Raw genomic sequence first — 26993 nt, forward strand, 5'->3', positions numbered from 1 at the left:
TTTTCCGCTGTTTCGTATTTATTTTGATGTGTGATGAATATACACTTCCTTTGATAACAAACAGGCCCTGCATGGCCAGGTGGGTTAAGGCGTTCGACTCGTAATCTGAGGGTCGCGGGTTCGAAACCAGGTCGCACCAAATTTGCTCGCCCATTCAGTCGTGGGGGCGTTATAATGTTACGGTTAATCCCACTATTCGCTGGTAAAAGAGTAGTCCAAGAGTTGGTGGTGAGTGGTGATGACTAGCTGCCTTCCCTCTAGTCTTACACTGCTAACTTAGGGATGGCTAGTGCAAATAAGCCTCATGTAGCTTTGCGCGAAATTCAAAAACAAACAACTGATGAGAAACAAATTTATCAGCCATAAACACTGGTTAGCTTTTCTGCAGTTCACTTGTTCTTCACTCATGTGTATCAAGTTTACTCTAACTGTGTACAGGTATTTGTTTTATCTATTTTTGCCTCTGTAACGTTTCATTGTTTACATTAGTAAGCTTTTTACTTTCTGCACAGAATTATTTTATTTACACTAATGTAATTGTCAAATGAATCTTCGTAAATTCAAGGAGAAACATTTAAAAAGGATTCTATTTGTTATGTAATAAAAAAACAACAATATCTGTGTGATGAATAATGTATTGTGTGACATTTCTGGGTGTTTATAATTACCTTTTTTGTTTATTTTAATAAAGCGATTTTCTTTAATAAATACAGATACGTAAACTTATTCCTCAATCTATTTACATTTAGAAGGCTAGTTGCATTTTCATCACTATTTCAATGTTACAGTATTTTTTTACACCCACATTTCGCTCTGCAAATTTCTATTTCTATTGCTACGCTTGTATTTCTTATGTGAGACTGGCGAATGGAGGTTAAGACTGATAGACGGTGTATTCCCACCGCAATGTGGGTCCTACTTCTTCAGTCACCTCCAAAACATAGGGTTCATTACATAACCCACATTATAGTTTGTACCCTGTGATCCTTTTAATTGGTGCAGCGTTTTTTTTTGTTCAATTTATTTTTGTTTCGGCTTGTTCTTTTAAGTCACAACAAACTAATATATATAAAACGTCTGCAGCTATAAGAACTCAATGTTTCTGGGCCTGAACTAATGCTTCACGACAGTAATTGTGAGATTAATCGTATTGTAAAACGAAACACTTTTATTAGAAGCTAACTAATAAATTTATGAAAATAAAAATAAATTGTGTGTCCATAAATTCTTTGCCTTTTTATTTTTATAAGTACAAGTAGTTCTGCAGCTGTTCTTAGTAGGTTTAAGATAGAAACCACAATCATTTAATCGAGCGCTAATGTACATCGGTCACTACAATATATAATTTTACTGCTACAGTTTAATAAATACCAGATAAACACACTTACAATATTATAATTAACAACTTCGAACCATTAACTTTATTCATAACCATCTTTGTTTACTATGTTAGGCCTACTCACATTAACACATTCGGGATAGCCTATTTCTTCGGAATACCTATGTTGTCCTTTCTTTTTGTGCATTTATTGTATAATCTGTTTGTTCTCCGTAGGATATGGCGCATGAAAAATAGAGAATCATTCAAAGTTTCGGTTATGAACGTTGTAAAGAAATAAATACTATGCAATCAGCCTTTCAAATTAAACAGTTTTCTTTATTTAATAACACGCAGTAATATAAACGGACAAACAAACTAAGTCATACATGAATTCTAAGAAACTTACCACAAAACAATGTGTGTGTATTTTTTTTAAAGCTAAGCCACATCAGGCTCTCTACTGTGTCCACTGAGGGAAATCGAGTAAGATAACACCAGTAATATTACAAAAGCCAAGAATAACAATCAAACTGGATATACAACGTACGTTTCGTACAGTTTGATTTGAATTTCGCGCAAAGCTGTACGAGAGCTATCTGTGCTAGCCATCCATAATTTAGCAGTGTAAGACTCGAGGGAAGGCAACTAGTCATCACCACCCACCACCAACGCTTGGACTACTTCTTTACCAACGAATAGTGGTATTGACTGTCACATTATAACTCCCTCACGGCTGAAAGAGCGAGCATGTTTGTTGTGAGGGGGGATTGGAACCCAGGACCCGCAGATTACGAATTAAGCGCCCTAACCACCTCGCTATGCCAGGCGATTGGTTACGTAACGAAACTTATCATGGCTGTCACATTTAAAATAATTAACTGTTAACACTTTTGTTCTGAAAACTAAATAATCATGAAATGATAAGTGACGAAATAAATAAAACAATAACAATTGTACTAAACAATCAACAATCCGCTTTAATTGTATTATTAAAAGGCAGCAGTAACTCCATCTAAACCAGTTTGATTTCTAATTAATACAGGTTAATTAATTGGGCATTAGTGAGTAAAAAAAACAAAAAAACTCATTTTAAAGCATATATCTGTTTGCACTAATTTTCAACTAACTTAGAGCATTCTTTTAGTAAAGGCCCAGCATGACCATGTGGTTAAGGCGCTCGAATCGTAATCTAATCTGAGGGTCGCGGGTTCGAATTCCCGTCGCACCAAATATATTCGTCCTTTTAGCCGTGGGGGCGTTATAATGTAACGTACAATCTCACTATTCGTTGGTAACAGAGTAGCCAAGGTGTTGGCGGTGGGTGGTGATGACTAGCTACCTTCCCTCTAGTCTTACATTACGGAATTAGGGACGACTACCGCAGATAGCTCTCGTGTAACTTTGCGCAAATTCAATAAAACAAACAATCTTTGTTGGTTCTAATGTCGCTAACAGAACATCAGTCACACACAAAACGTTAAACAAGAATACAATGAATTTCACTTTTTATTTTTATTTGTTTTAAATGGAAAATCGATTATTTCACCCACTGTTTTGGTTAGTTCGTGATGTTAAGTGCTGCAAATTGCAAAAACATAAAATGGTTCAATAAGTTGTGGTATGTGGACTTCACTGGCATTAAACATTTAAAACATAACTGACACTAAACATTATAAAACATAACACAGACACTAAACATTATAAAACATAACACTGACACTAAACGTTATAAAACATAACACTGACACTAAACGTTATAAAACATAACACTGGCATTAGACATTATAAAACGTAACAGTGGCACTAAACGTTATAAAACGTAACAGTGGCACTAAACGTTATAAAACATAACACTGCCACTAAATATTATAAAACATAACACTGGTAATAAACATTACAAAACATAAAACTGGCACTAGACATTATAAAACATAACACTGACACTAAACATTATAAAACGTAACAGTGGCACTAAACATTGTGAAACATAACACTGCCACTAAACATTATAAAACATAACACTGACATTAAACATTATAAAACGTAACACTGACACTAAACATTATAAAACATAACACTACCACTAAACATTGTAAAGCATAACACTGGCACTAAACATTATAAAACATAACACTGGCACTAAACATTATAAAACATAACACTGACACTAAACATTATAAAACATAACACTGACACTAAACATTGTAAAGCATAACACTGACACTAAACATTATAAAACATAACACTGGCACTAAACATTATAAAACATAACACTGACACTAAACATTATAAAACATAACACTGACACTAAACATTATAAAACATAACACTGACACTAAACATTGTAAAACATAACACTGACACTAAACATTGTAAAGCATAACACTGACACTAAACATTGTAAAGCATAACACTGACACTAAACATTGTAAAACATAACACTGGCACTAAACATTATAAAACGTAACACTGACACTAAACATTATAAAACATAACACTGACACTAAACATTGTAAAGCATAACACTGGCACTAAACATTATAAAACATAACACTGGCACTAAACATTATAAAACATAACACTGACACTAAACATTATAAAACATAACACTGACACTAAACATTATAAAACATAACACTGACACTAAACATTGTAAAACATAACACTGACACTAAACATTGTAAAGCATAACACTGACACTAAACATTGTAAAACATAACACTGGCACTAAACATTATAAAACGTAACACTGACACTAAACATTATAAAACATAACACTGACACTAAACATTGTAAAGCATAACACTGGCACTAAACATTATAAAGCATAACACTGGCACTAAACATTATAAAACATAACACTGACACTAAACATTATAAAACATAACACTGACACTAAACATTGTAAAGCATAACACTGACACTAAACATTGTAAAACATAACACTGGCACTAAACATTATAAAACATAACACTGACACTAAACATTATAAAACATAACACTGACACTAAACATTGTAAAGCATAACACTGGCACTAAACATTATAAAACATAACACTGACACTAAACATTATAAAACATAACACTGGCACTAAACATTGTAAAGCATAACACTGGCACTAAACATTATAAAACATAACACTGACACTAAACATTATAAAACATAACACTGACACTAAACATTATAAAACATAACACTGGTACTAAACATTATAAAACATAACACTGACACTAAACATTATAAAACATAACATGACACTAAACATTATAAAACATAACACTGACACTAAACATTATAAAACATAACACTGACACTAAACATTATAAAACATAACACTGACACTAAACATTGTAAAGCATAACACTGACACTAAACATTATAAAACATAACACTGACACTAAACATTATAAAACATAACACTGACACTAAACATTATAAAACATAACACTGACACTAAACATTGTAAAACATAACACTGACACTAAACATTATAAAATATAACACTGACACTAAACATTATAAAACATAACACTGACACTAAACATTGTAAAACATAACACTGGCACTAAACATTATAAAACATAACACTGACACTAAACATTATAAAACATAACACTGACACTAAACATTGTAAAGCATAACACTGACACTAAACATTGTAAAACATAACACTGGCACTAAACATTATAAAACGTAACACTGACACTAAACATTATAAAACATAACATGACACTAAACATTATAAAACATAACACTGACACTAAACATTATAAAACATAACACTGACACTAAACATTATAAAACATAACACTGACACTAAACATTGTAAAACATAACACTGACACTAAACATTATAAAACATAACACTGACACTAAACATTATAAAACATAACACTGACACTAAACATTGTAAAACATAACACTGACACTAAACATTATAAAACATAACACTGGCACTAAACATTGTAAAACATAACACTGACACTAAACATTATAAAACATAACATGCCCATAATTTAATGATTAAACTCGAAATTTTAACACTTTAGCTCATTGTCACTGTACATCATGACGAAATAAACGTACAAAATATAAGATGAGATAGTGTTTCAAACTTGTAACTTACTAATCTTCTTAATACTCTTACAATGGATGAAATTGTTTACGTTTTAGTTATTAAGTTTTGTTCATTCCTAAAGCCAGATTGTGTTATGTAATGAATACATTTTTAACTTACACCGACATCTACATTTTGTTTAATTGAAGCAGATAAACTAACATGTTTATATTTTGTTCTAATGAAAAAATGCCAGTGTATATCAGAGTTTGGCTTAAAATATCTTCCAGCTTTTAACTTTATATTACTCCATCACAACTTAAAATGTACTGAATTGAAAAGACACAGAAAGTTAACCCAATCACATCACATTAAAATTAAGATATATCTGAAGTTTAAAGAAATTTATTATTGCGAATTAGATATGTTCGATCACTGTGGACCAACCGTAATCCAACTCCTTAATTTGGGCATTTAGCAAAAGTCCAGATCCTTAATACCTTCCTCGTTATATAAAGGAACATGTATTTCCTTTCAAAGATTCAAAGAATGTTTGAAAGAATCTTCCAATATTCACATTGAACTTCAAGCAGCCTCTCCCATACATCACAAATGATACACCTCATTACTGAAGTCTTCTAGCAAAGTAAGTGTGAACCTTGATAGGTTTTAGACGAGAGAGACAGGAATTCTTATAAAGTTATATATTGCAAGAGATTTCTTTTTCACACGAAATAAATACAGTTGGAATAGTTTGACGATATAAAACAATATAGATGTTGTCTCACGAAGAACAATAGGCATGAGTTATACTTAAAATATATTGTTACATTTAATACCGTTGTTTTCTTTGAATGTGCTGTCTCTATACAAGATGAAACTTTAAAACCCCTGAAAGATTAGAAGCGTTCCCCGGGGTGTTATGGAGGACAGACTCCACTGAAGAACTCTACCTACAATCTGATATATTGTCTTTTATTATTTTTAACTTCTCCACGATGTGATTCTAACTGACACGAAGACTTTGATACTTTTTCTGGTTTAAAACTACGAATATAGTTAGGCTACAAAATTCCACGAAAAAATTGTCAAAGAAGAACCATGGGAAATAAAATAACTTCTGGTGTTCGGGTTATTTTTTATTTATATTTTATCGAAATCAGTTCAGATAGTTCCTCACACGAGCTTGAGACGTAACAGAAAATTGTTGTTGCTGTACATGTTAGGTTACTAGCAAAATAATATATAAAGTGTGTGAAAGAGATTCGTTTAGGAAGGCGTAATACATGTTTTTGGCGTTAAGCACAAAAGCTACACAATGGACTACAAGATAGACCCACAGTTATCGAAACCCAATCTTAGCGTTATACGCTTCCAGACTTATCACTGCGACTGGGGGAGGTAATATAATTTGCTAGGATATAAGTGGAACTAATATCGCGTGTGGACGAACCAATGGATTGTAGTGCCTCGGTGGTGGTTGTATCAAAAGCAAATTGCAAAGTTAGAATTTGTATGGACCTGAAAAAGCAACTGTTACCATCAATTGAACACACACTGGGACAATCAGAAGACACAAGATGATCAGGCAGATAATTACTGAAAGCAAATCAATCTCAGATTTTAGATAATTTTGAAATACTTATTACTTATAAATCTGGAGTTTAAGTTCTCCCAGATCATAATAATATTTAAACAGCGTTTTAACATTTGGAAAAAATGCAAATAATTAAATAAGAACAGTCCACTTATTTTACATTTTACCTAAACAACATTCAGAAGTTTCACTTTGTAAAGAGTATAAAATGTTTTGGTTATCTCGAAGTTACTCACGTGTTGATGTTTTTTTCTAAATTCAACCTCACAGAATGAACAATTAATTAAAAAGCCTCCTGGTGAGTCAGCGCTAAGTCTACAGACATATAACGCTAAAATCAATGGTTCGATTACAAGGACTGAACAGAATGTAGTTTCTCCATTGTGCAGCTTTACGTTACAACGTAAACTTTTCAGACATGAAATCAATTTTCTAAAGTTGTACTAGTTTACACAGTAAACGAACAAATTCATTTTTCATGTAATAACAATACTGCAAAACAATGGAGAAGAGAGACTCGTTCTACTTTTGGATTTTCCCGCATTTTCCAAGTAAATCCTTTCTTTCTTGGAATCAACTCCGTAACCTCTATTAGGGTTAACCTACTGAAACATGCACACTGAAACCTAGGATATATACGGTTATTTAGGAAATACTTACTTAAATTTCTTTTTAAAAAGTGTGGGATGTCCTGGTCATTAAGGCGCTCGATCCGCAACTTGAAGGTTAGGAGTTCGAATCTCCGTCACCGAACATGCTCCTCTTCCACCCATGGAGGCTTTATAATGCGTCTTTTATAGTGATTTGTCTGATTTATTATTCCATGTTATACAACGGACCAGCTGTTTAATTATTACACTACGTAACACAAATATTGTTCCTGGATAGTATGTGTTATTTCTTAATTGCTTATGTTGTAAAAGCACAGAAAATGACCATTATTCCTTTCAAACTTTGCTTTTGTAACCTGAATAATGAAATTTAGAAATAAACCTATTTTCTATGTAAAAACTGGCAAATTAGCACGTTTTCGTTTACATAAAGGCTGAATAAAACAACATATGAATCAAGATTTACACTAAAGTTATACAAAAATGAACAAAAATGTTTATAAGTCAGTAGTTTTTTGAGATTTGTGACTGTAATGTAAATCATTTTCACGTATTAGCCACGAAATATAGTCTTCCATCATGTTTTCGTTATACGCTCCTAGGTCACAAAAGCAAAGTTTGAAGAGCAAAATAGGTCTTTTCCATTTACTTTAGACATAAGCAATTGGGAAATAACACTTTCTGACCAGGAACAAGAAAAAGTAAAAATTTTGTTACATAGTGTCATATGGCTGTGCCCTTTGTTTTATACTGCAGTTTCGCCTATTCAAGGCTCATCAGACTGGCTTGGCAAACCCAAGAAATACACTTTACCATTACAAAAGACGTAACTGTATTTCTTTGGTTTGCTGACCCAAGCTGTGCTGATGAGCCTTGAATAGACGAAACTGATATCCACAGCAGATAGTCCTGCTAACCAAGGAATTCTAATTTCAGTTTCACATTTGGTAAAAAACGAAAATAAAACTGTAATACGTACATAGTTTTATTCCTGTTTTAGAGAAAACCATTGGTGCTTAGGATATTTATATATATATTTAAAAATTCAACAATAATACCGACGTGTTAATTAGTTTGGTTTGAATTTCGCGCAAAGCTACACGAGGGCTATCTGCGCTAGCCGTTCTTAATTTAGCAGCTAAGACTAGAGGAAAGGCAGCTAGTCATCATCACCCACAGCCAACTCTTTGGCTACTCTTTTACCAACGAATAGTGGGATTGACCGTTTCCATATAACGCCTCCACGGCTGAAAGAGCAAGCATGTTTGATGGAATGGGGATTCTAACCCGTGACCCTCAGATTACGAGTCGAGTGCCTTAACTATCTGGCCATGACGGGACCCCAGAGGGAGAACATTGTCGTTTTAACATAAACAAACTCAATCAATTATCATTTTCATCTTAATATTTCACAAAAAATAAAAATACAATTGATTGTCCATTTAGTTACACTGGGAACCTACTGTCATCAATGTATTAAAATCATATGATCCTTTTTTAAGTATGTGAAATAATTTAGAACTGTAAAAATCAATGTGATTTGGGTTATCAAACATCTTATGTCTATGTATCACATTTCAGGTCATTAGTTTGTTTGTTTTTCTTATACTAAAGCCGCTTCGGGCTATCTGTCATGTACACAGGTTATTAGTGATTAGCAAAGAATTTAACCCTAGAAGCAGTGGTCCGGTATGGCCAGGTGGTTAAGGCATTCGCCTCGTAATGCGAGGGGCGCGGGTTCGAATCCTTCTCACACCAAACATGCTTGTCCTTTCAGTTGATTCTACTATTGTTTGGTAAAAGAGTGACCCAAGAGTGGTGATGATTAGGTGCCTTCTCTCTAGTCTTCCCCAGCTAAATTAAGGACGGCTAACGCAGATAGCCTTCGAGTAATTTTACTTGAAATTCAAACCTAAAAGTAAAATCTTTATATACTTTGGCAGTTAAACAAATCAACAATGATAATTATTTGATGTGAGATAAAATATAAAACGTATGATGCTTCGTATATATATTACCGTAGTACAGTTTAATTAAAATTAATAAACTACGTACATGTGAAATAAGCGAACAAGAAATATGAAAAAATGTATATAATTAGACATCTAAGATAACTAATTTTAATGCATAGATTGTCCTCTAGTGGAAGTTGATATTCGTTGATTCGTAAAATGTGAACGCCATTTTATTTTTTATATCACATTGAGAAAGTTGGTTTGATCATTTACGAAGAGAAGGATTTAACGTATTATTGGGTTCGAGTCCAAGGAGGGTTAAGCCTAACGTTTCGTTTGTTTTACCAAACATTTTTATTTTTCATAATCAGTTTAAAAGTAACTTTGTAGTATAACACAAATAATCGTGAGTATTAAATTATTTTAATGCTGATAATTATACTATAATTTACTAGCGAAACTGTGAGTGTTAAGTGCTAAGACTTACTGTGTTATTTATTACGTTAGTAGTGTGGAGTATACTGTAGTCGCTAGGCTTTTTTACACTAGCATATGTCTTGATTTTCAGGAATTTTTAAGCCTTAAGTTAGGCTTAACTGACTGAGTCGGTGTAGCATTGTTTACACTTAGTGTAATAATACTAATAGTGTTAGTTAATGTAACATTATCTACAAGTAATGCGTAAACACTTAAGTTAAAAAAAAGGATAATAGTTATGTGATTTTCGTGTTTAAAAGGGACCGTAACAAAATGCTTAAAATGTTAAATTTGTGCATTGTTAAACACGGTAGAAATATATTTTTAAAAAATGCAAATATATAAACTATAATGTAATCATTTCTATGATTTAAAAAATCAAAACTAGGTTAAAAACAGTATTTTTTCCATATGTTAGATGGAATGTTGAAAATGACTCAATATCTTTCAGTTTTTTTTTGTTATAACTAAGGTGTAATCTTGTACTAAAGTTTTAACCTCAAACTTTTAATTTACTTCGACTTTAAGCCAATTCTAGGATGTAGTAGCTTTATTCAGTCACAAATATAAGACTTTGAATGCAAGTGTTAGTAAAGTATCATGTGACAGAATCAACTATGTATAAATGAAAGTATACTGTTACTTCAGAAGCCAGTTGAGGTGTTAATCTTTTTTTTTTAAAAGCTTTCCCAAAAATATAATTTAAATTAGAACAGTTTTATTTCTTTTATTAGATACGAAAACAGTACATCCTCATTCTGTTGAAATGTGCCTGTAGACTTCAGTTTCTTGATTGGTGTGCATGTAGATGCCCAAGGTAAATACCAGAAATATTATGCATGAATGTTGCATCATGTTTGACTCGTATAATTTTTGACTATCAAATATTATATTGTAACATTATTGCAATTTCAATTTCATATTTTTACCTCGGGATTAATACAAGCCCCTCAATTTATCAGATAATTCCATATAATTTTAACAAACTATTAGTAGAGCATCTACATTCATAGGGAATGTATATAGGGCAGCAACATAAAACTAAATTTTATTTCTTCAAATATTAAAATGATTAATTTCTGAACATTTTATGATTCTAACTTGTCTTATTTTGCAAAAAAAAAATTGTGAAAATATGTGAAATTATCTTTTCATATTAGTATTTAAGGATATAAAAAAATTAATAAATGTTTTATTTCTTTGATTGATTTATACTGAATTTTAACCAGTTTTCTGGAATTTAGATTAATTCTATGAGACACACAAATTACAGTTACATAGCTTGATAAATTTTTCTTATACAAATAACCTAATCTAAATGTAAACCTTTAAATCCATATTCCCATGCACCATACATTTTAACATAAAATTTACCATTTTTATTGCATCATCAGATGAACTATTTCAGAAGTTTATAAGAGAGAAATAATTCTGTTGAGAAACAAGTTTATGAGTTACTGTCAAAATATGTTGACTATTTGCCTTCCTAAGGTTTCACTTTCTCATTCATAAGACCAGACCTATGAACATTTTATCCCAAAAAGAGTAATAAATTTTTGTTGTCAAGTTAAATATCTTTGTGATTTGTAGGAGAATTTTGTAAGTCTCTTAGCTCAGGTATAGTTGTAAGAGCCCATTTTAAGACTGTATTTCTTTTCAAATTTTTTATAAATGGCTTCTCAAATGTTCTTAATACTTTTAGTTGTAATGATTGTGCTGTGATAGTTGAAGAACTAGCACAGAAGCTTAATTTAATCTGTCCCACAGTTTACCACCATCTGGAACAGCCTGGAAAGGTGTCAAAACATGGAAAATTGCCCCCCCCCCCATGATTTGACAGAAGCCAACCTTAACACAACTCTCGTGAATGCAACTCACTTTTTTTGGACAGGTTACTTACTGGAGATGAAAAATTGATATTTTATAAAAATATTAAGTGCTGAAGACAAGACAATGGCTAAGTGCAGGTAAACTGGCTAAAACACAGTTCAAAATGGACCTCCATCCTAGGAAAGTATTGTTTAGCATTTGGTAGGATATTCTTGGTGTGATCCATTTTGAGTTGCTGCCACTCAATGTAACAATTACATTAGATTTTTACTGTCAACAGTTAGAGCACTTGAATGTTGCACTGAGAGAAAAGAGAAAAGATTTGATCAATAACAAAGGTGTTGTGTTACACCAGGATAATACATGGCCCCATACAGCAAAGGTCACATCAGCAAAGATTGGGAAAAACTTCCACATCCTTCTTATTTTCCAAACCTTGCCCCATCTGATTAGCATCTATTCCAAAGTTTGTAGAACTATCTTGATAGAAAAGAGCTTGGAACACATGAAGATGTCAAAACTACCCTCTCTACATTCTTTTCCTCCAAACCTCACGAATTTTATAGAAGTGACATTCAGAAGCTTGTGAATCATTGGCAGGAAGTAATTAATAACAATGGAACATACATTATTGATTAAATAACATTGAAAGCATTTGAAATCCTTTCTCTTTTCCTGAACCTAAAATCGGATATTACTTGAGGGATGACCTGATAGTATACCCTTGTGCTGTTGCAACCCATGTTTTTACAAATTATTCTGTTTCACAGGTTATTTGCAAGTGGTCATTAAAAGTGTAACAGGTTCATAGAAATCCTGTGTGAAACCTTGTTTTTAGTGCTAAGAATCATATGAAATGTTCAAAAAATATCAACTCTAGAGATCAAAACACTTCTTTCTGATATTTGAGAACAGATGTAGGAAAATGTTTACTGTAGTATCTCCATTTTCAGGAAATTGAATTTCAGGATAAAAACACGACAGCTCATGAAAGCTTCTTGAGAAATCATCAATGAAACAAAACACACTACATACAATTCTGTTGTTGTAACCACACCGAAAAGAATAAAAATGGGAAACTACTATTTCATAAAAACATTAGTTAAACTTCAAAAAAATATTAAATTAATTAGTAAACAACACAATGCTGAAGTTTATTAAAATAAACATCGTACCTTTACAGTTTAGTAAGAGCTTACCAATTTAAAACTTCAAATTTGATGAGTTTAAAAGATATATGTAACATATTAAAAGGAAAAGTAGCAAGATATTTTACTTTCTAATAATTTATTATAGAGAAACTTAACTTAGTTCAAGTACTGACTTTTGTTTTTACTAGGTTTTTATTCTCTGAGAGAAATGAGGTAAAGTAACCTAACCAATTCATTTAAAGGATTCAATCTAGTAACCAAAATGTAGTAACCAAGTGTAATTCTTTGTAATATTTCATATTATCATTTTTTGCTTTAGTGAACTTTAAAAAAAACCAGAAATAATACTATCCAAATTTTATCAGATTCTAAAGATTCATTACAGACAAAAAGAAATGAAGTTCATATCTTCGTTTTTCTAAGTCTTTACTTACAGAAGAAAAAACACTAATTTTTTTGCTCAAATGAACCAAAGCAATAACAAACATGTTTATGAAGGTAATCCTATAGAGCACACTGTAGTTACATTCTTGAATGTAGGTTTAATAGAAATGTACTCTCACAGTTAGCTACTGCATCTCATGCTAGGGCTGTCTTTTTTGATGAAGTTATGTCCTTTATAACTGTAATTAATTCATTATATTCCAGAGGAATATCAAATACCTTTGTATTTATTTGTTGTGGATTATTTTCTGTTCATTTAATTTTTTATATTTTACTTGTTTCTACAAATTTAAAGGTAGAAAAACTTTTCTCGGTCATCTTACAGTGTTTATTTATTCCAGAAAATTAACCATTCTGGTATCTAATGATACACATTCTTATCCAAAAGATGCATCTGCTCACTTACTTTACTGATTAAGTGTTACTGAGTTTTTCTAACTTGCTGTAAGTTTTAAGGGGGTTAAAGCTTTTATAAAAGATGAATCTTCAGTTACTTTTTATCCTACCCTTCCCAGAATATTTAATAAGATGCCACAAAAGGTTATTTGTTGAATAAGTTTTCAAAAGAAGAAAAATAAAAAAAAGTCCAAGTGCTAACAAGTTAGCATGTTTTGACACCTTTCCAGGGTGTTCCAGATGGTAGTAAACTGTGGGATGGGTTAAATTAAGCTTCTGTGCTAGTTCTTCAACTATCACAGCACAATCTCAATCTCAGTCAAGTGCAGCCAGCAGCAAGTCATCATTAAACTCAACAGGATGACCTGAATGTGGTGCACCACTTAAGCTGTAGTCACCTGATCTGAACTTCTGAAACCACCTTCGACATTTTCTTTCATTGAGAGAATCTGCATCATAAACACCTTAAATGTTTCATGTAGAGTCTGTTGCACTATTACCTTTTTTAAACTTGTAAATCATTATGTGCTTTATGTGTTTTTCAGACACATCCGTCTTGATAAGGCTTTATTTGATTAATGATCTGAAAAAGTAAGAGTTGGGTTAGTTTCTTTTATTTCTCTAACATTTTTATACACATCCTACTACATATTTTAGTCATTAAAATCTTCTACAAAGACAGAAATGAAGATACACTTTTTGTATTAAATTTTCAGATGTTACTTATGGGATGACCTGATATATTAGTTTATACCATTCTACAATAAGTTGGAGGATTGGTTTTCTTTCTTTTGGATTGATTGGTTTCTATTTTGTAATTCTTACAAGCCATTAATTCTAAAACTATTAAATAGATGTTTATTGTATGCAAATAAGCTTTAGTAATGGTTGGCTTAATTTGTCATATTCTAAACAGATTATATTTTTGTTATGTTGTATTGTTTTTTTTTTTGTATCTCCATAATTTTAGCATACATACATATCTTAATATGTTGGATAGTAATTATTTTTTAAAGTTACTGTAAATATAAAAGAATTGGGAGAAATATATTTATAGTATTGTGTTCTACAGGTTGACACTAATATAGCTACACCATGGATGATCCTGAAGAAGACAATGTACAAAACTCATCTTTGTCAATTCCAAGTACTTCATGTCATCAAGGAGTGGTGGTGGTATTTGCTCAGCCTGATGAAAGTTCTGATTGTGAATGTTCAAAAGAAGAAAATGAAAAGACAGACAATGAAAAAATGTTATTGCAGAATTCATCTCATCTGAGAGACAAAGACTCTGAGGAAGAAGTCTCGGTACAGTTTGTTTTTGACAAAGAAGATGTCGGTAAAGAAAGCCTTTCCACGGAGCCTAAACCAAAAAAAAAACTTTCAAAAAAAGTTCAAAAGGCTACATACTTGAAAGATGATAGCCTGTCATTGGCAATTTGTGGAAAGAATGTTATTCCATTAAAATTAAGGCAAGTTGTACAATACTCTTAACAAAATTGTATTCTTACATAAATCTTGTGCAATACTTTGTTTCGTATGTTAGGGGACATTATTTTCCACTTGGGTTCTGTATGATCTTAGATAAAACCTGCTTCAAAATGTTTCTTTTTTGAATTCATGAAAGAAAAATTCCAAAATTACTACATTTTTTTATAAAATGTGTAATAAAAAATAAATTATTGTATAAGTTGTACTGTCTCATTATGTTAGGATCTTGGGGTCACATCATTTTGTCTCTTTGTACCTAGTTTCAAGAATTTTTGGAATTGCTGATGAATAAGTTATTTCTTCTTTTGAATTATAAATCTAAGATAAAACAATAACTTGACAATATTTTTGTCCTTTATGACGAGAAATCTACTTGAAATAAAAATATTTCAGAATGGCTGGTATGGTATTAACACTTTTACTGGTAAGGTGAGAACAATGTTTCGACCTTCCTAGGTCATCATGTTAACAAAGAGTTTGCAATGCACCGTTGCTGGGCACATGATCTAGGGAAGAGAGTACAAATGGGTATGGGATTGTGGGATACGTTGCAGTTGGATGTTAGGTTATTAATTAGTATAGGTATAAAGGTGCTCTTTTATATTGGTTTAATTTTGGTTGTTGTATAAGTGGGACTTTGATTTTGCATTGGTTTATATTTGTTTTCACATTCAAACTCTTAACCTGAAGATGACCCAGGAAGATCAAAACGATAAGAATTTACTGATAAGAATCAGTAAATGTGTTAATATCCATACCAGCCGTTCATAGGTATATTGGCAATATTTAATTCATATTAAACCAAAAGAAGTGAAATTGTAATTTCAGTTTGTTTTTTGTTTCACATCTTACTATAATGGATGTAGCATGTATGTCAGTATCTATGTAACCAAAACACCTGCTCCATCTATTGAATGGCACCACAAACAAAAATCAATGAACATTTAACACTTTGGATATTCAAGATCCAGACAATTAGAAAAATAACTGTAGCATGTGCAACAACCGTTTCTTTATAATAGAACTCTTTTAAATAAATGCACTTTCCTTACAAGAACACAACTTTCACTGGGACTGTACTCAAGTGTTTGATTATATCTTCATTTATGTAATTTTTAAATGTAGTACTGAGAAACTTGGGCTCTCAAAAAGAAACCTTTTTTCAACAAATAGTACTACTTTTATATGTGTGAAATTTTAAAGTTTTACCTCTCTACAGTGAATCATTTTGATGCAGTGAGTTCTGTGTGACTAAAGAACACAATCTGAACACATTTTTTTTTTTTTGCAGTACTTCTCAGAAATTTTTTTTTTTCATTTTTCGAAAATGTTGCATCTTCTAGTTTTTTTAAAATAAGCCATAAAAACTACAGTCAGTAATTACTAGCACAAACAGCTGGGCTGCATTGCTGCTGGTGTATAAAATGTAATGTCTTAAGTACAGTATTACAAATTGAAAGATTGAATTTGCCCTTATTATGTTAACAGTATTTTTTAGTCTTTAGTTATTTCGTACGATAATTTCGTATTTTCAAAGTTATCAAGTCATTTTTGTACAAAGTAGTTAAATAATTTTATGAACTTTGAAACTGGGTTAAACTGAAATACCAGAGATTGTGCCATTGTTGTAATAAATTTCTTCTTGTTTATTTTTCCAGAGAAATGGTGAAACCTAGAAGAATTTCTTCAAAATTAAAAGAAAAGTGGAACTTCATGTCTAAGGTAAAGAAACAAATTCTATGCCCTGTTACCAGCTGTGAGAAGACATTCTCAAATATTAATGGAATAATCAACCATTATCAGTGGTGTATTGGGGTAAGTACACAATTAATAACATTCATCTGTGTTTTATAATGGTGTTACAAGAGTTACTGTATTTGTTGCATCATATACATAAACAATGGTGTGTGTATGTGTGAAACGTAACCTAGATATCTTTATCAACCAACAGATGGCGCTACAATTTTGTTTCAATTTTGGAAACGATTTTATAAGCATTTTTATTGGAATGTTATACCTTAAAATTGTAAAGGAATTCGAACTCTAAGGTCTTAAAACTAGAGGAAATAAATGAACTGTTAAGTTGGCAAAATATAACTGATTTTATCATGATATAAAGTATTGGCTCAGCCATGTCACTATAATGTTTGTTTACTAACCCTGAAAAATGATAAAGTACTCTCAAATGTTAATGATTGTCACCTTTTCAAGTCTTAAAAATTGCTTTTTCCAGATATTTTAAGCTATAAAACCTTTTTAATCAGGGTGTGATGCATCTTAGTACTATTAATTTTTAATTTACTGCCTACTATCTATGGTAATTTAATTAAAGTTATATTTTAGAAGTATTTTAGCAAGAGTAACAAATAACTTTACTGTCTGATAAATAAGTATGAAAACATGTAGAGATTTTCATCTTGCTACTTGAAAATAAAGTTGAACTGTGTGTATCCCACAGTTTTGTAGAAAGAGATTATCCATGTGTTGAATATTAGATAGTTTGTCAGAAATTTCTCACCCTCCTTCTGTACTTTGTTCCATTTGTATGTAAATGGTGGGACAATAGTTCTATAATAGGCATTCCACCTTTTCAGTCCTTGGTGGTTGTTTTGATTAAATACCTTTCAGTTCCTGAAAGATAGGCAGAGGGGCTCAGAAACTTCTCTCTGCCCTCCTATATGGGTAGTTGTTGGGGGTTTTATAATGACTTTTTTTTTTACTGTTGTGATGGATTTAATATTATTTTAAATATCTATGTTTGCTTGAGTTTAATATATCTGTAGAAATATATGCGAGGTCTGTTAAAAAAATACACGGACTGACGTCATAAAACAAAATGTACTTTATTTAGAAGTTACAGGTCTGGGTCCCCTTCAAAGTTCTCTCCTCCCCAATGCACACACTTATCCCAACGGTGTTTCCACTTGTTGAAACAGTCCTGGTATGCTTCTTTAGTAATGTCCTCCAGCTCCTTCGTCGCATTTGCCTTAATCTCGGGAATCGTCTCAAATCTTCTTCCTTTCAAGAGTCTTTTGAGTTTGGGGAACAAGAAAAAATCGCAAGGAGCAAGGTCAGGTGAGTAGGGAGGTGGGGACAAACAGTGATTGAGTGTTTGGCCAAAAACTCACGAGTTCTGAGGGCTGAATTTCGCAGCAATGCGGTGCATCTTCAATTTTTCGGTTAAAATCTCGTAACAAGATCCAACTGATATCCCACACTCTTCAGCAAGCTCCCTGACAGTCAGACGTCGATTTGCTCGCACCAGGGTGTTGATTTTGTCGACGTGTGGGTCGTCAGTTGACGTGGAAGGACGTCCAGGACGCTCATCATCTTCAATGGACTGTCGACCATCCTTAAAACGTTCATGCCACTTGAAATATGCCGTACGCTTCATAGCAACATCACCGTAAGCCGTGTTAAGCATAGCAAAAGTTTCAGTCGCAGATTTTCCAAGTTTAACACAAAATTTCACAGCAAGTCGTTGCTCCTTCAGGTCATTCATTCTGAAATCCACCAAACGAAAAAAATTGCACTTCACATAAAACCGCGTAGCTAATACACAAATGAAGATATCTGCAACCGGGAAATGGCGTCGTAGTCAGCTGATCTGTGCGAACCTAGCGACACCAAGCGGATTCCCCTGGAACCAACTGGAGCCGCAATTCAAACAGTCCGCATATTTTTTGAACAGCCCTCGTATAGCTTATATTGTTATATGTGTATTGTGCAAGTACTGTGTTCTATAAATTTGTAGAGGATTCTTAAGAGCAAGAATCAACGTTTTACAAAACTACTAGAGTACTTGAATATTGTTGGGTCAACTGAACTTTATAGAACTTTGCTTAAAGACTATAAATCTGCATGCCTGGAGATAGTTCAGAATGTTGTTGGTCTCCTATAGTCAGTGTACTTTAAGGCGTGGAAGCTATAGTTGTGATAATATTAATTGGAAAACTACAGATATTTGACCAGGAATGTTGATATATTTTGATAATCACAAACCATTAGTGTTTCTATGCAGTATTTATAACTTTCCTGTGGTCATCAGTGGTGTAATGAACTTGTAGGTATGTGGAGCAAGGTCTGAATATATGTATATTATTTTTAAAATAAGTGAAGTGAATGTTTTGGTTTGTGTTTTTGAAATTTACTGCCAACAAGTCGCAGATACCTATTGTAGAAGAACCCTTAGCTCCACAACAACAGCCCCCCAGTGGCTCAGCAGTATGTCTGCAGACATACAACACTAAAAACAGGGTTTCAATACCCGTGGTGGGCAGAGCACAGATAGCCCATTGTGCAGCTTTGTGCTTAATTCAAAACAACAACTTCCACAACAACAGCAGTACACACCTATTTGTGTTTATGATTTACTACTACTCACAAAGTAAATTGCTGGACAGTATGTGAATGCTTTGTACATAGCCATTACTGTCTTTTCTCAGCTTTCTTTTAGTTTTCCTCCCATCTGTCTTAGGTAATGAATCTTTCTATAAGCTTTAGTCACTATGATTTTAAATTGTTTGACCATATTAGTTTATTATTGTATTTGAAGCCTAGAAATCTGACTGACCTTAAATTGTAGTTCCTTATCATTCATTTTTATTTTTAATTTCAGGACAGACTTTATGTTATGAGTTATCTTTCTGTTGAATGTTACTGCTTGATGTTTGGTTGTGTTAAAGCATAACTTGCCACCTGTTAAATTTAGTATACTCTTAAGTGTGGTTTAGAATTTGGATACTGCCTGCTCTCAATGGTCTACAATTTTTAGGTCCTTTGGTGGCTGGATTGGTTAATAGACATTGAAAATTTTGTTGATTTATAAACATAACAATTTAATCTCCACTGTATTTTGCCAAGTTCAGAGTATGCATATATTTTATGTATTTCTACTGTGTCTTGTGGTAATTCTTAATACCTTGTCTCTTGGTTTATGTATAATTTTGGGGTTGCTTTATAAACTTGGTAAATGTGATTGATTGATGCCATGAGAAGTATTGGGAGGTCTATTGGCCCTCACTCTTTACCATGTAGGTATTATGGTGTGTACTCAAGCTGATTTCATTATATATATACTGTCTTTTTTATGACAAAATCCCCTCTTAGTTGGCTTTGTTGTCTTGACTATTCTCTTGGGATACTACAGATATGAGTTCTGTTTAATTTTTATTATTCGTTGTTTCTTGCTGTTTGGGCAGTTTTTGAATGACCATATTGACTTTCTTTGGTTCGATTCGTAATTCCATTTACAGTTGAAAGAGTAATATACTTACTTATTTACTGAAAGAAAAAAATTTATTACATTATTTCTGCAAAGTGAACTCAAAATAATTTGGTTTTATTATAAATCATTTGAGTGGTGTTTTTGTTTTTTGATGTGATTTTATCATTGCTTATAAGAATACTGAACTAAGTTTTAAGTTAAAAGTTTCAGTGTTTAAGATTTCTTTTTAATATACAGCTCAGTGGGAAAGAATTTTCAGTCTGTCAGTTCTGTAGTGTACCTGTTCTCACTGAAAATAATTCGGAAGAAAATCATGTGAAAAGCAAGCATCCTGAAAGGTTACACGTGTACAAAAGTAAGTTGTATTGCACTTTTAATATGTTGTGTGTAATGTTTTTGGTGATGTTTTTATTCACTATGAATCAAGTTAATTAGGTGTCTAGTTTTCCTTCATTGAACAACATGATTTTAATGATAAGAAAAACTAAATTTCAAATTTCTTTGTACTAGAAGATGCACAAGAATGTAACTGATTTGTTCTTTTCTTCCAGTGATATTTGAATTTTTTTCAAGGTCATTAGGGGGTTTTATAGTTGTACATGTCTTTCATAATTCTATTATGTAATTCATTAAATATGTGTACTATGAAATTATATGGGTGTTTGAAAGGACTTGTGTTACATTTATCACACTAGTAAATTATTTCTTTAAATCTGTTATATATTTCTGGTGCTCCAACTTTGCCTGAATATTACATTTTTTTTTTTATCCAGATTTATTATGTTTCTGAATGTAAGTCATTTTCCTTCTTGAGGTTTTACTAACTACTACCTAATTACAAGTTTCGAACCTTGTACAAAACCTGTCTACCAGCTCTTACTGCATTTTTGTTTTTTTCCTACTTGAAAACATTGCTAATTATTCTACATGAGTATTAATCCTCTCTATTGGCTGGGCATCCTTTTCTGCATATCACAAGGTTTTTCTGATTTACCTTCAAAGTGTAGTTAAGCTATTTTTGTTGGAATATATGAAAAACTTGGTATGAAAGTGCTGCTAATAATCCAGTTTTTAATATTATGTAAGTATTAAGTACTTAAATTCATAATGCAAGTTTTAAAAAATTCCTGAATTTCTCCTAGTGTGGAAACTGTGAACTATTCTCTCTAGGTATCCGTCTTTCTCTAAATTTATTTGCAGTCCCTTCAAGAAGTGTGAAGTGTGTTAGTCAACATAAATTACTCATTATAATTCAGGTATAACAATATTATAGCCTTTAATCTTGTTTGGTTACAGAGTCATAAAATAGAAAATCATAATTCAGGTATAACAATATTATAGCCTTTAATCTTGTTTGGTTACAGAGTCATAAAATAGAAAATCATAATTCAGGTATAACAATACCTTAAATCTTGTTTGGTGACAGAGTCATAAAATAGAAAATCATAATTCAGGTATAACAATACCTTTAATCTTGTTTGGTGACAGAGTCATAAAATAGAAAATCATAATTCAGGTATAACAATACCTTTAATCTTGTTTGGTGACAGAGTCATAAAATAGAAAATCATAATTCAGGTATAACAATACCTTTAATCTTGTTTGGTGACAGAGTCATAAAATAGAAAATCATAATTCAGGTATAACAATACCTTTAATCTTGTTTGGTTACAGAGTCATAAAATAGAAAATCATAATTCAGGTATAACAATACCTTTAATCTTGTTTGGTTACAGAGTCATAAAATAGAAAATCATAATTCAGGTATAACAATACCTTTAATCTTGTTTGGTTACAGAGTCATAAAATAGAAAATCATAATTCAGGTATAACAATACCTTTAATCTTGTTTGGTTACAGAGTCATAAAATAGAAAATCATAATTCAGGTATAACAATACCTTTAATCTTGTTTGGTGACAGAGTCATAAAATAGAAAATCATAATTCAGGTAAACAATACCTTTAATCTTGTTTGGTGACAGAGTCATAAAATAGAAAATCATAATTCAGGTATAACAATACCTTTAATCTTGTTTGGTTACAGAGTCATAAAATAGAAAATCATAATTCAGGTATAACAATACCTTTAATCTTGTTTGGTGACAGAGTCATAAAATAGAAAATCATAATTCAGGTATAACAATACCTTTAATCTTGTTTGGTTACAGAGTCATAAAATAGAAAATCATAATTCAGGTATAACAATACCTTTAATCTTGTTTGGTTACAGAGTCATAAAATAGAAAATCATAATTCAGGTATAACAATACCTTTAATCTTGTTTGGTTACAGAGTCATAAAATAGAAAATCATAATTCAGGTATAACAATACCTTTAATCTTGTTTGGTGACAGAGTCATAAAATAGAAAATCATAATTCAGGTATAACAATACCTTTAATCTTGTTTGGTTACAGAGTCATAAAATAGAAAATCATAATTCAGGTATAACAATACCTTTAATCTTGTTTGGTTACAGAGTCATAAAATAGAAAATCATAATTCAGGTATAACAATACCTTTAATCTTGTTTGGTTACAGAGTCATAAAATAGAAAATCATAATTCAGGTATAACAATACCTTTAATCTTGTTTGGTTACAGAGTCATAAAATAGAAAATCATAATTCAGGTATAACAATACCTTTAATCTTGTTTGGTTACAGAGTCATAAAATAGAAAATCATAATTCAGGTATAACAATACCTTTAATCTTGTTTGGTGACAGAGTCATAAAATAGAAAATCATAATTCAGGTATAACAATACCTTTAATCTTGTTTGGTTACAGAGTCATAAAATAGAAAATCATAATTCAGGTATAACAATACCTTTAATCTTGTTTGGTTACAGAGTCATAAAATAGAAAATCATAATTCAGGTATAACAATACCTTTAATCTTGTTTGGTTACAGAGTCATAAAATAGAAAATCATAATTCAGGTATAACAATACCTTTAATCTTGTTTGGTTACAGAGTCATAAAATAGAAAATCATAATTCAGGTATAACAATACCTTTAATCTTGTTTGGTTACAGAGTCATAAAATAGAAAATCATAATTCAGGTATAACAATACCTTTAATCTTGTTTGGTGACAGAGTCATAAAATAGAAAATCATAATTCAGGTATAACAATACCTTTAATCTTGTTTGGTTACAGAGTCATAAAATAGAAAATCATAATTCAGGTATAACAATACCTTTAATCTTGTTTGGTTACAGAGTCATAAAATAGAAAATCATAATTCAGGTATAACAATACCTTTAATCTTGTTTGGTTACAGAGTCATAAAATAGAAAATCATAATTCAGGTATAACAATACCTTTAATCTTGTTTGGTTACAGAGTCATAAAATAGAAAATCATAATTCAGGTATAACAATACCTTTAATCTTGTTTGGTGACAGAGTCATAAAATAGAAAATCATAATTCAGGTATAACAATACCTTTAATCTTGTTTGGTGACAGAGTCATAAAATAGAAAATCATAATTCAGGTATAACAATACCTTTAATCTTGTTTGGTTACAGAGTCATAAAATAGAAAATCATAATTCAGGTATAACAATACCTTTAATCTTGTTTGGTTACAGAGTCATAAAATAGAAAATCATAATTCAGGTATAACAATACCTTTAATCTTGTTTGGTTACAGAGTCATAAAATAGAAAATCATAATTCAGGTATAACAATACCTTTAATCTTGTTTGGTGACAGAGTCATAAAATAGAAAATCATAATTCAGGTATAACAATACCTTTAATCTTGTTTGGTGACAGAGTCATAAAATAGAAAATCATAATTCAGGTATAACAATACCTTTAATCTTGTTTGGTTACAGAGTCATAAAATAGAAAATCATGCCCTCTTTTTCAGAAATTACCAATAGTTCATTCTAACGTTTAATACCATATAATGGATCATAATAAAAGTTTGATTATAATCTACAATTTCTCACTGCACACACTGACGTACGTTCATAAATAAAGTTTTTAAAAAACTTCAAATGAGCTACGACAACATTGTTTATTTTTGTATTTTCAGCTTCCAGGAGAAAAGGATTTGGAAAAAGATCTACTTTATGTAGTAGTTCAGAGGATGAAATCAATGTTAAGAAACAGCACCAGAGTATAAAACAAGCTCAGAAAACTTTAAGAGAAGACAATAGACTTAATTCACTGGTTTCTTTTAGTGGTTTTGAAAAGCCTAGAAGGACTTACACAAGAGAAAATATAAAACCCAAACCGATAATGTGCAATGAAGATTCTGTTAACAGTACCTTGAACTCTATGTTGTCAGAAACAAATTCTTCTAGTTATGAAAGTACTGGTGAGGATTTGTTTGTCTCTGCATTTAGTACTCCTGAAGAATACACTGTGCAGAGGAGAAAAAACAAAGAAAATGAATCATTACCTGCAGAAATGTGCTCATCTAATGGTTCAGTATCATCAACATTATCTCTCACAGAGACCAGACATCAGTCTAGTCCATCAAAATTGTGTGAATCTGGCCAAAGTACATCTGTGGAAAATGCAGACCTTACCTTGATTGACTCTTCAGAAGAGTTTGATCCTTGTGCATCTGCTAGAGCAGAGTCTCAGGTGAAAAGTGGTCATCTTTCAGTTAGTGAACTTGATACAACATATGCCAGTCCACCATTAGTACAGAATGAAGATAACACTGATTTGTGCAATGCTTCTTCCTCTAAAAGTTCTTTGAACTTGGAACTTTGTAATACTAAAACAGTTCATGAAGTTAATGCTGCCTTAAATGAAAATGTACCAGGTTCTCTACTTTCTGCATTTGATGAAAATGACAAAACTAGTTCACAGAATGGATTATCTTTCTCTGAGAGTTGTCCGGTGAATTTCACACCATCCAGAAACTTTAACTACATTGAAAGGAGACAATTGCTTGTGACACCAGTGCTTCAAGAAGAATTTGAACCGTGTCAAAAGAAAATAAAATTAACACATGCTCATGATATTAATGATCCCCCTTTAAATTCTCCTAATAGTTCCATTGACAGTGAAAAACCTAACTTCATGCACAGTTTAGAACTGTCTCCCTCCTCCAAACTGAACACTGATCACGTAATCGAACCTGAAGCAAAAAGTATTAGCATTAACCTGTTGGAAGCTAGTCCTTTAGCAGATAGCACAACAGAAATTGCATCATTTCAGAATAACTCACCAAATTACAGTGCAAAGTCTCAATTAATTAAAACCAGTCCACCAGTTACAACAAGCAGCTTAGGAAAAAACAGCCCAAGAGGTAAGAATAAGTCTAAAGGTGTGTGTACATCTACTCCAACTGTATTATTCTTACGACCAGAGATAGATGAACATGAAGAGAGCAGTCCTGCTGAGGAGCCGCCATCAAACAGTGATTTGAAAGCAAAAAACTTCTCAACTGCTGTGTCTGAAAAAGACGAAATAGAATTCTCCATTTCCCCGCCAAAGAATAAATTCTCATGACGTTGACCTCACTGACCATCAAGCCTCAAGGAAAAGAAATAGAAATATTTTTGAAACCTTGGGTATAAACACACATTGTAACCAAACTCCTCTTGAAAAATCATTAAACAGTCAGTGGTCTTCTGTTTTAAATGGAACTCTGTCTCAAGAAAAAGAACATGAGGCTCCACCAACAACTGAAGAAGTTCCTCAAACTTGTTTCCAAATGGCTGGAGGTGAAAAACATCTGACAGAGTTACGTAACTTAAAGCTTAAGCAAATGTCAGACAAACCTCTCTTAAATACGGACAATTCGGATGTGCTTAGTGATGCAGATGAACTGGGAACTAGCTTGCTTAATGATTCATTGTATCATGAAGTTTCTTCTCTTAATTCGGATGAGGATTTTGCCAGTTCTTCTGGTTGTAACACAGTACATAATTATTCTATAATTGGAACTGAACACGTTAAAAATGACAATGTTAATAACAATGATAAACAATCTAATATGCTGAAACTTTCAAGAAAAGGCATGTTATTGGAAACTATATCAGAAATTACTAGATTGAAGGGCTCTTCGGGACGAAGAAAAGCAGTTCATCTATTTCGATGCAGAGAGGGCAGTAGAATGAAAGGTAGTGGTAGAGATTTTACTAAAAAAAAAGCTGTCTGCAAAAGTGAGTAAAGCTGGAGAAGACTTAACAGTAAATTCTGATATAAATTGTATAGAGCTGAGTGAGTTGATGATAGGAAGTGCTGAATCTAAAAGGATGTTCACCAGGTTTCGAAGTTTCAGAAGACGTGGCAGGCCATGTGGTAGAAAATATAGTAGAGCAGAAAGACTAGAACAGAGTAAAATTTCTTCTGAAGCAAACTTTGGTTTAGAAAATAGAAGTGGCTTTTATCACACTTCAAATAAAAGAGGCAGAGGTAGGCCTCGGAAACTTCGGGAGGCTCCCAGGAGCTCAGAATTATTG

General features: G+C 32.0%; 1 protein-coding gene across 3 annotated transcripts; it reads left to right on the forward strand.

Moving 5' to 3' along the window:
• Positions 1-9789: 9789 nt before the first annotated feature.
• LOC143246609 (uncharacterized) lies at positions 9790-26047 on the forward strand. 3 transcript variants are annotated; one of them, XM_076493629.1, is made up of 7 exons: positions 9790-9948; positions 10754-10836; positions 14386-14442; positions 14913-15312; positions 16990-17146; positions 20796-20913; positions 24605-26047. In XM_076493629.1, the coding sequence occupies exons 4-7, from the start codon at positions 14936-14938 to the stop codon at positions 26035-26037; spliced, it is 2085 nt and encodes a 694-aa protein (XP_076349744.1). In that variant the 5' UTR covers positions 9790-9948; positions 10754-10836; positions 14386-14442; positions 14913-14935; the 3' UTR covers positions 26038-26047. The 3 variants fall into 3 exon arrangements, with proteins under 3 accessions (XP_076349744.1, XP_076349743.1, XP_076349745.1); XM_076493628.1 differs by lacking the exon at positions 14386-14442 and having other exon boundaries at positions 24605-26040; XM_076493630.1 differs by lacking the exons at positions 10754-10836; positions 14386-14442 and having other exon boundaries at positions 9812-9948.
• Positions 26048-26993: the final 946 nt, after the last annotated feature.

The sequence above is a fragment of the Tachypleus tridentatus genome, chromosome 3, assembly GCF_004210375.1.
Source record: "Tachypleus tridentatus isolate NWPU-2018 chromosome 3, ASM421037v1, whole genome shotgun sequence".
In the NCBI taxonomy this organism is placed as follows: Eukaryota; Metazoa; Arthropoda; class Merostomata; order Xiphosura; family Limulidae; genus Tachypleus; species Tachypleus tridentatus.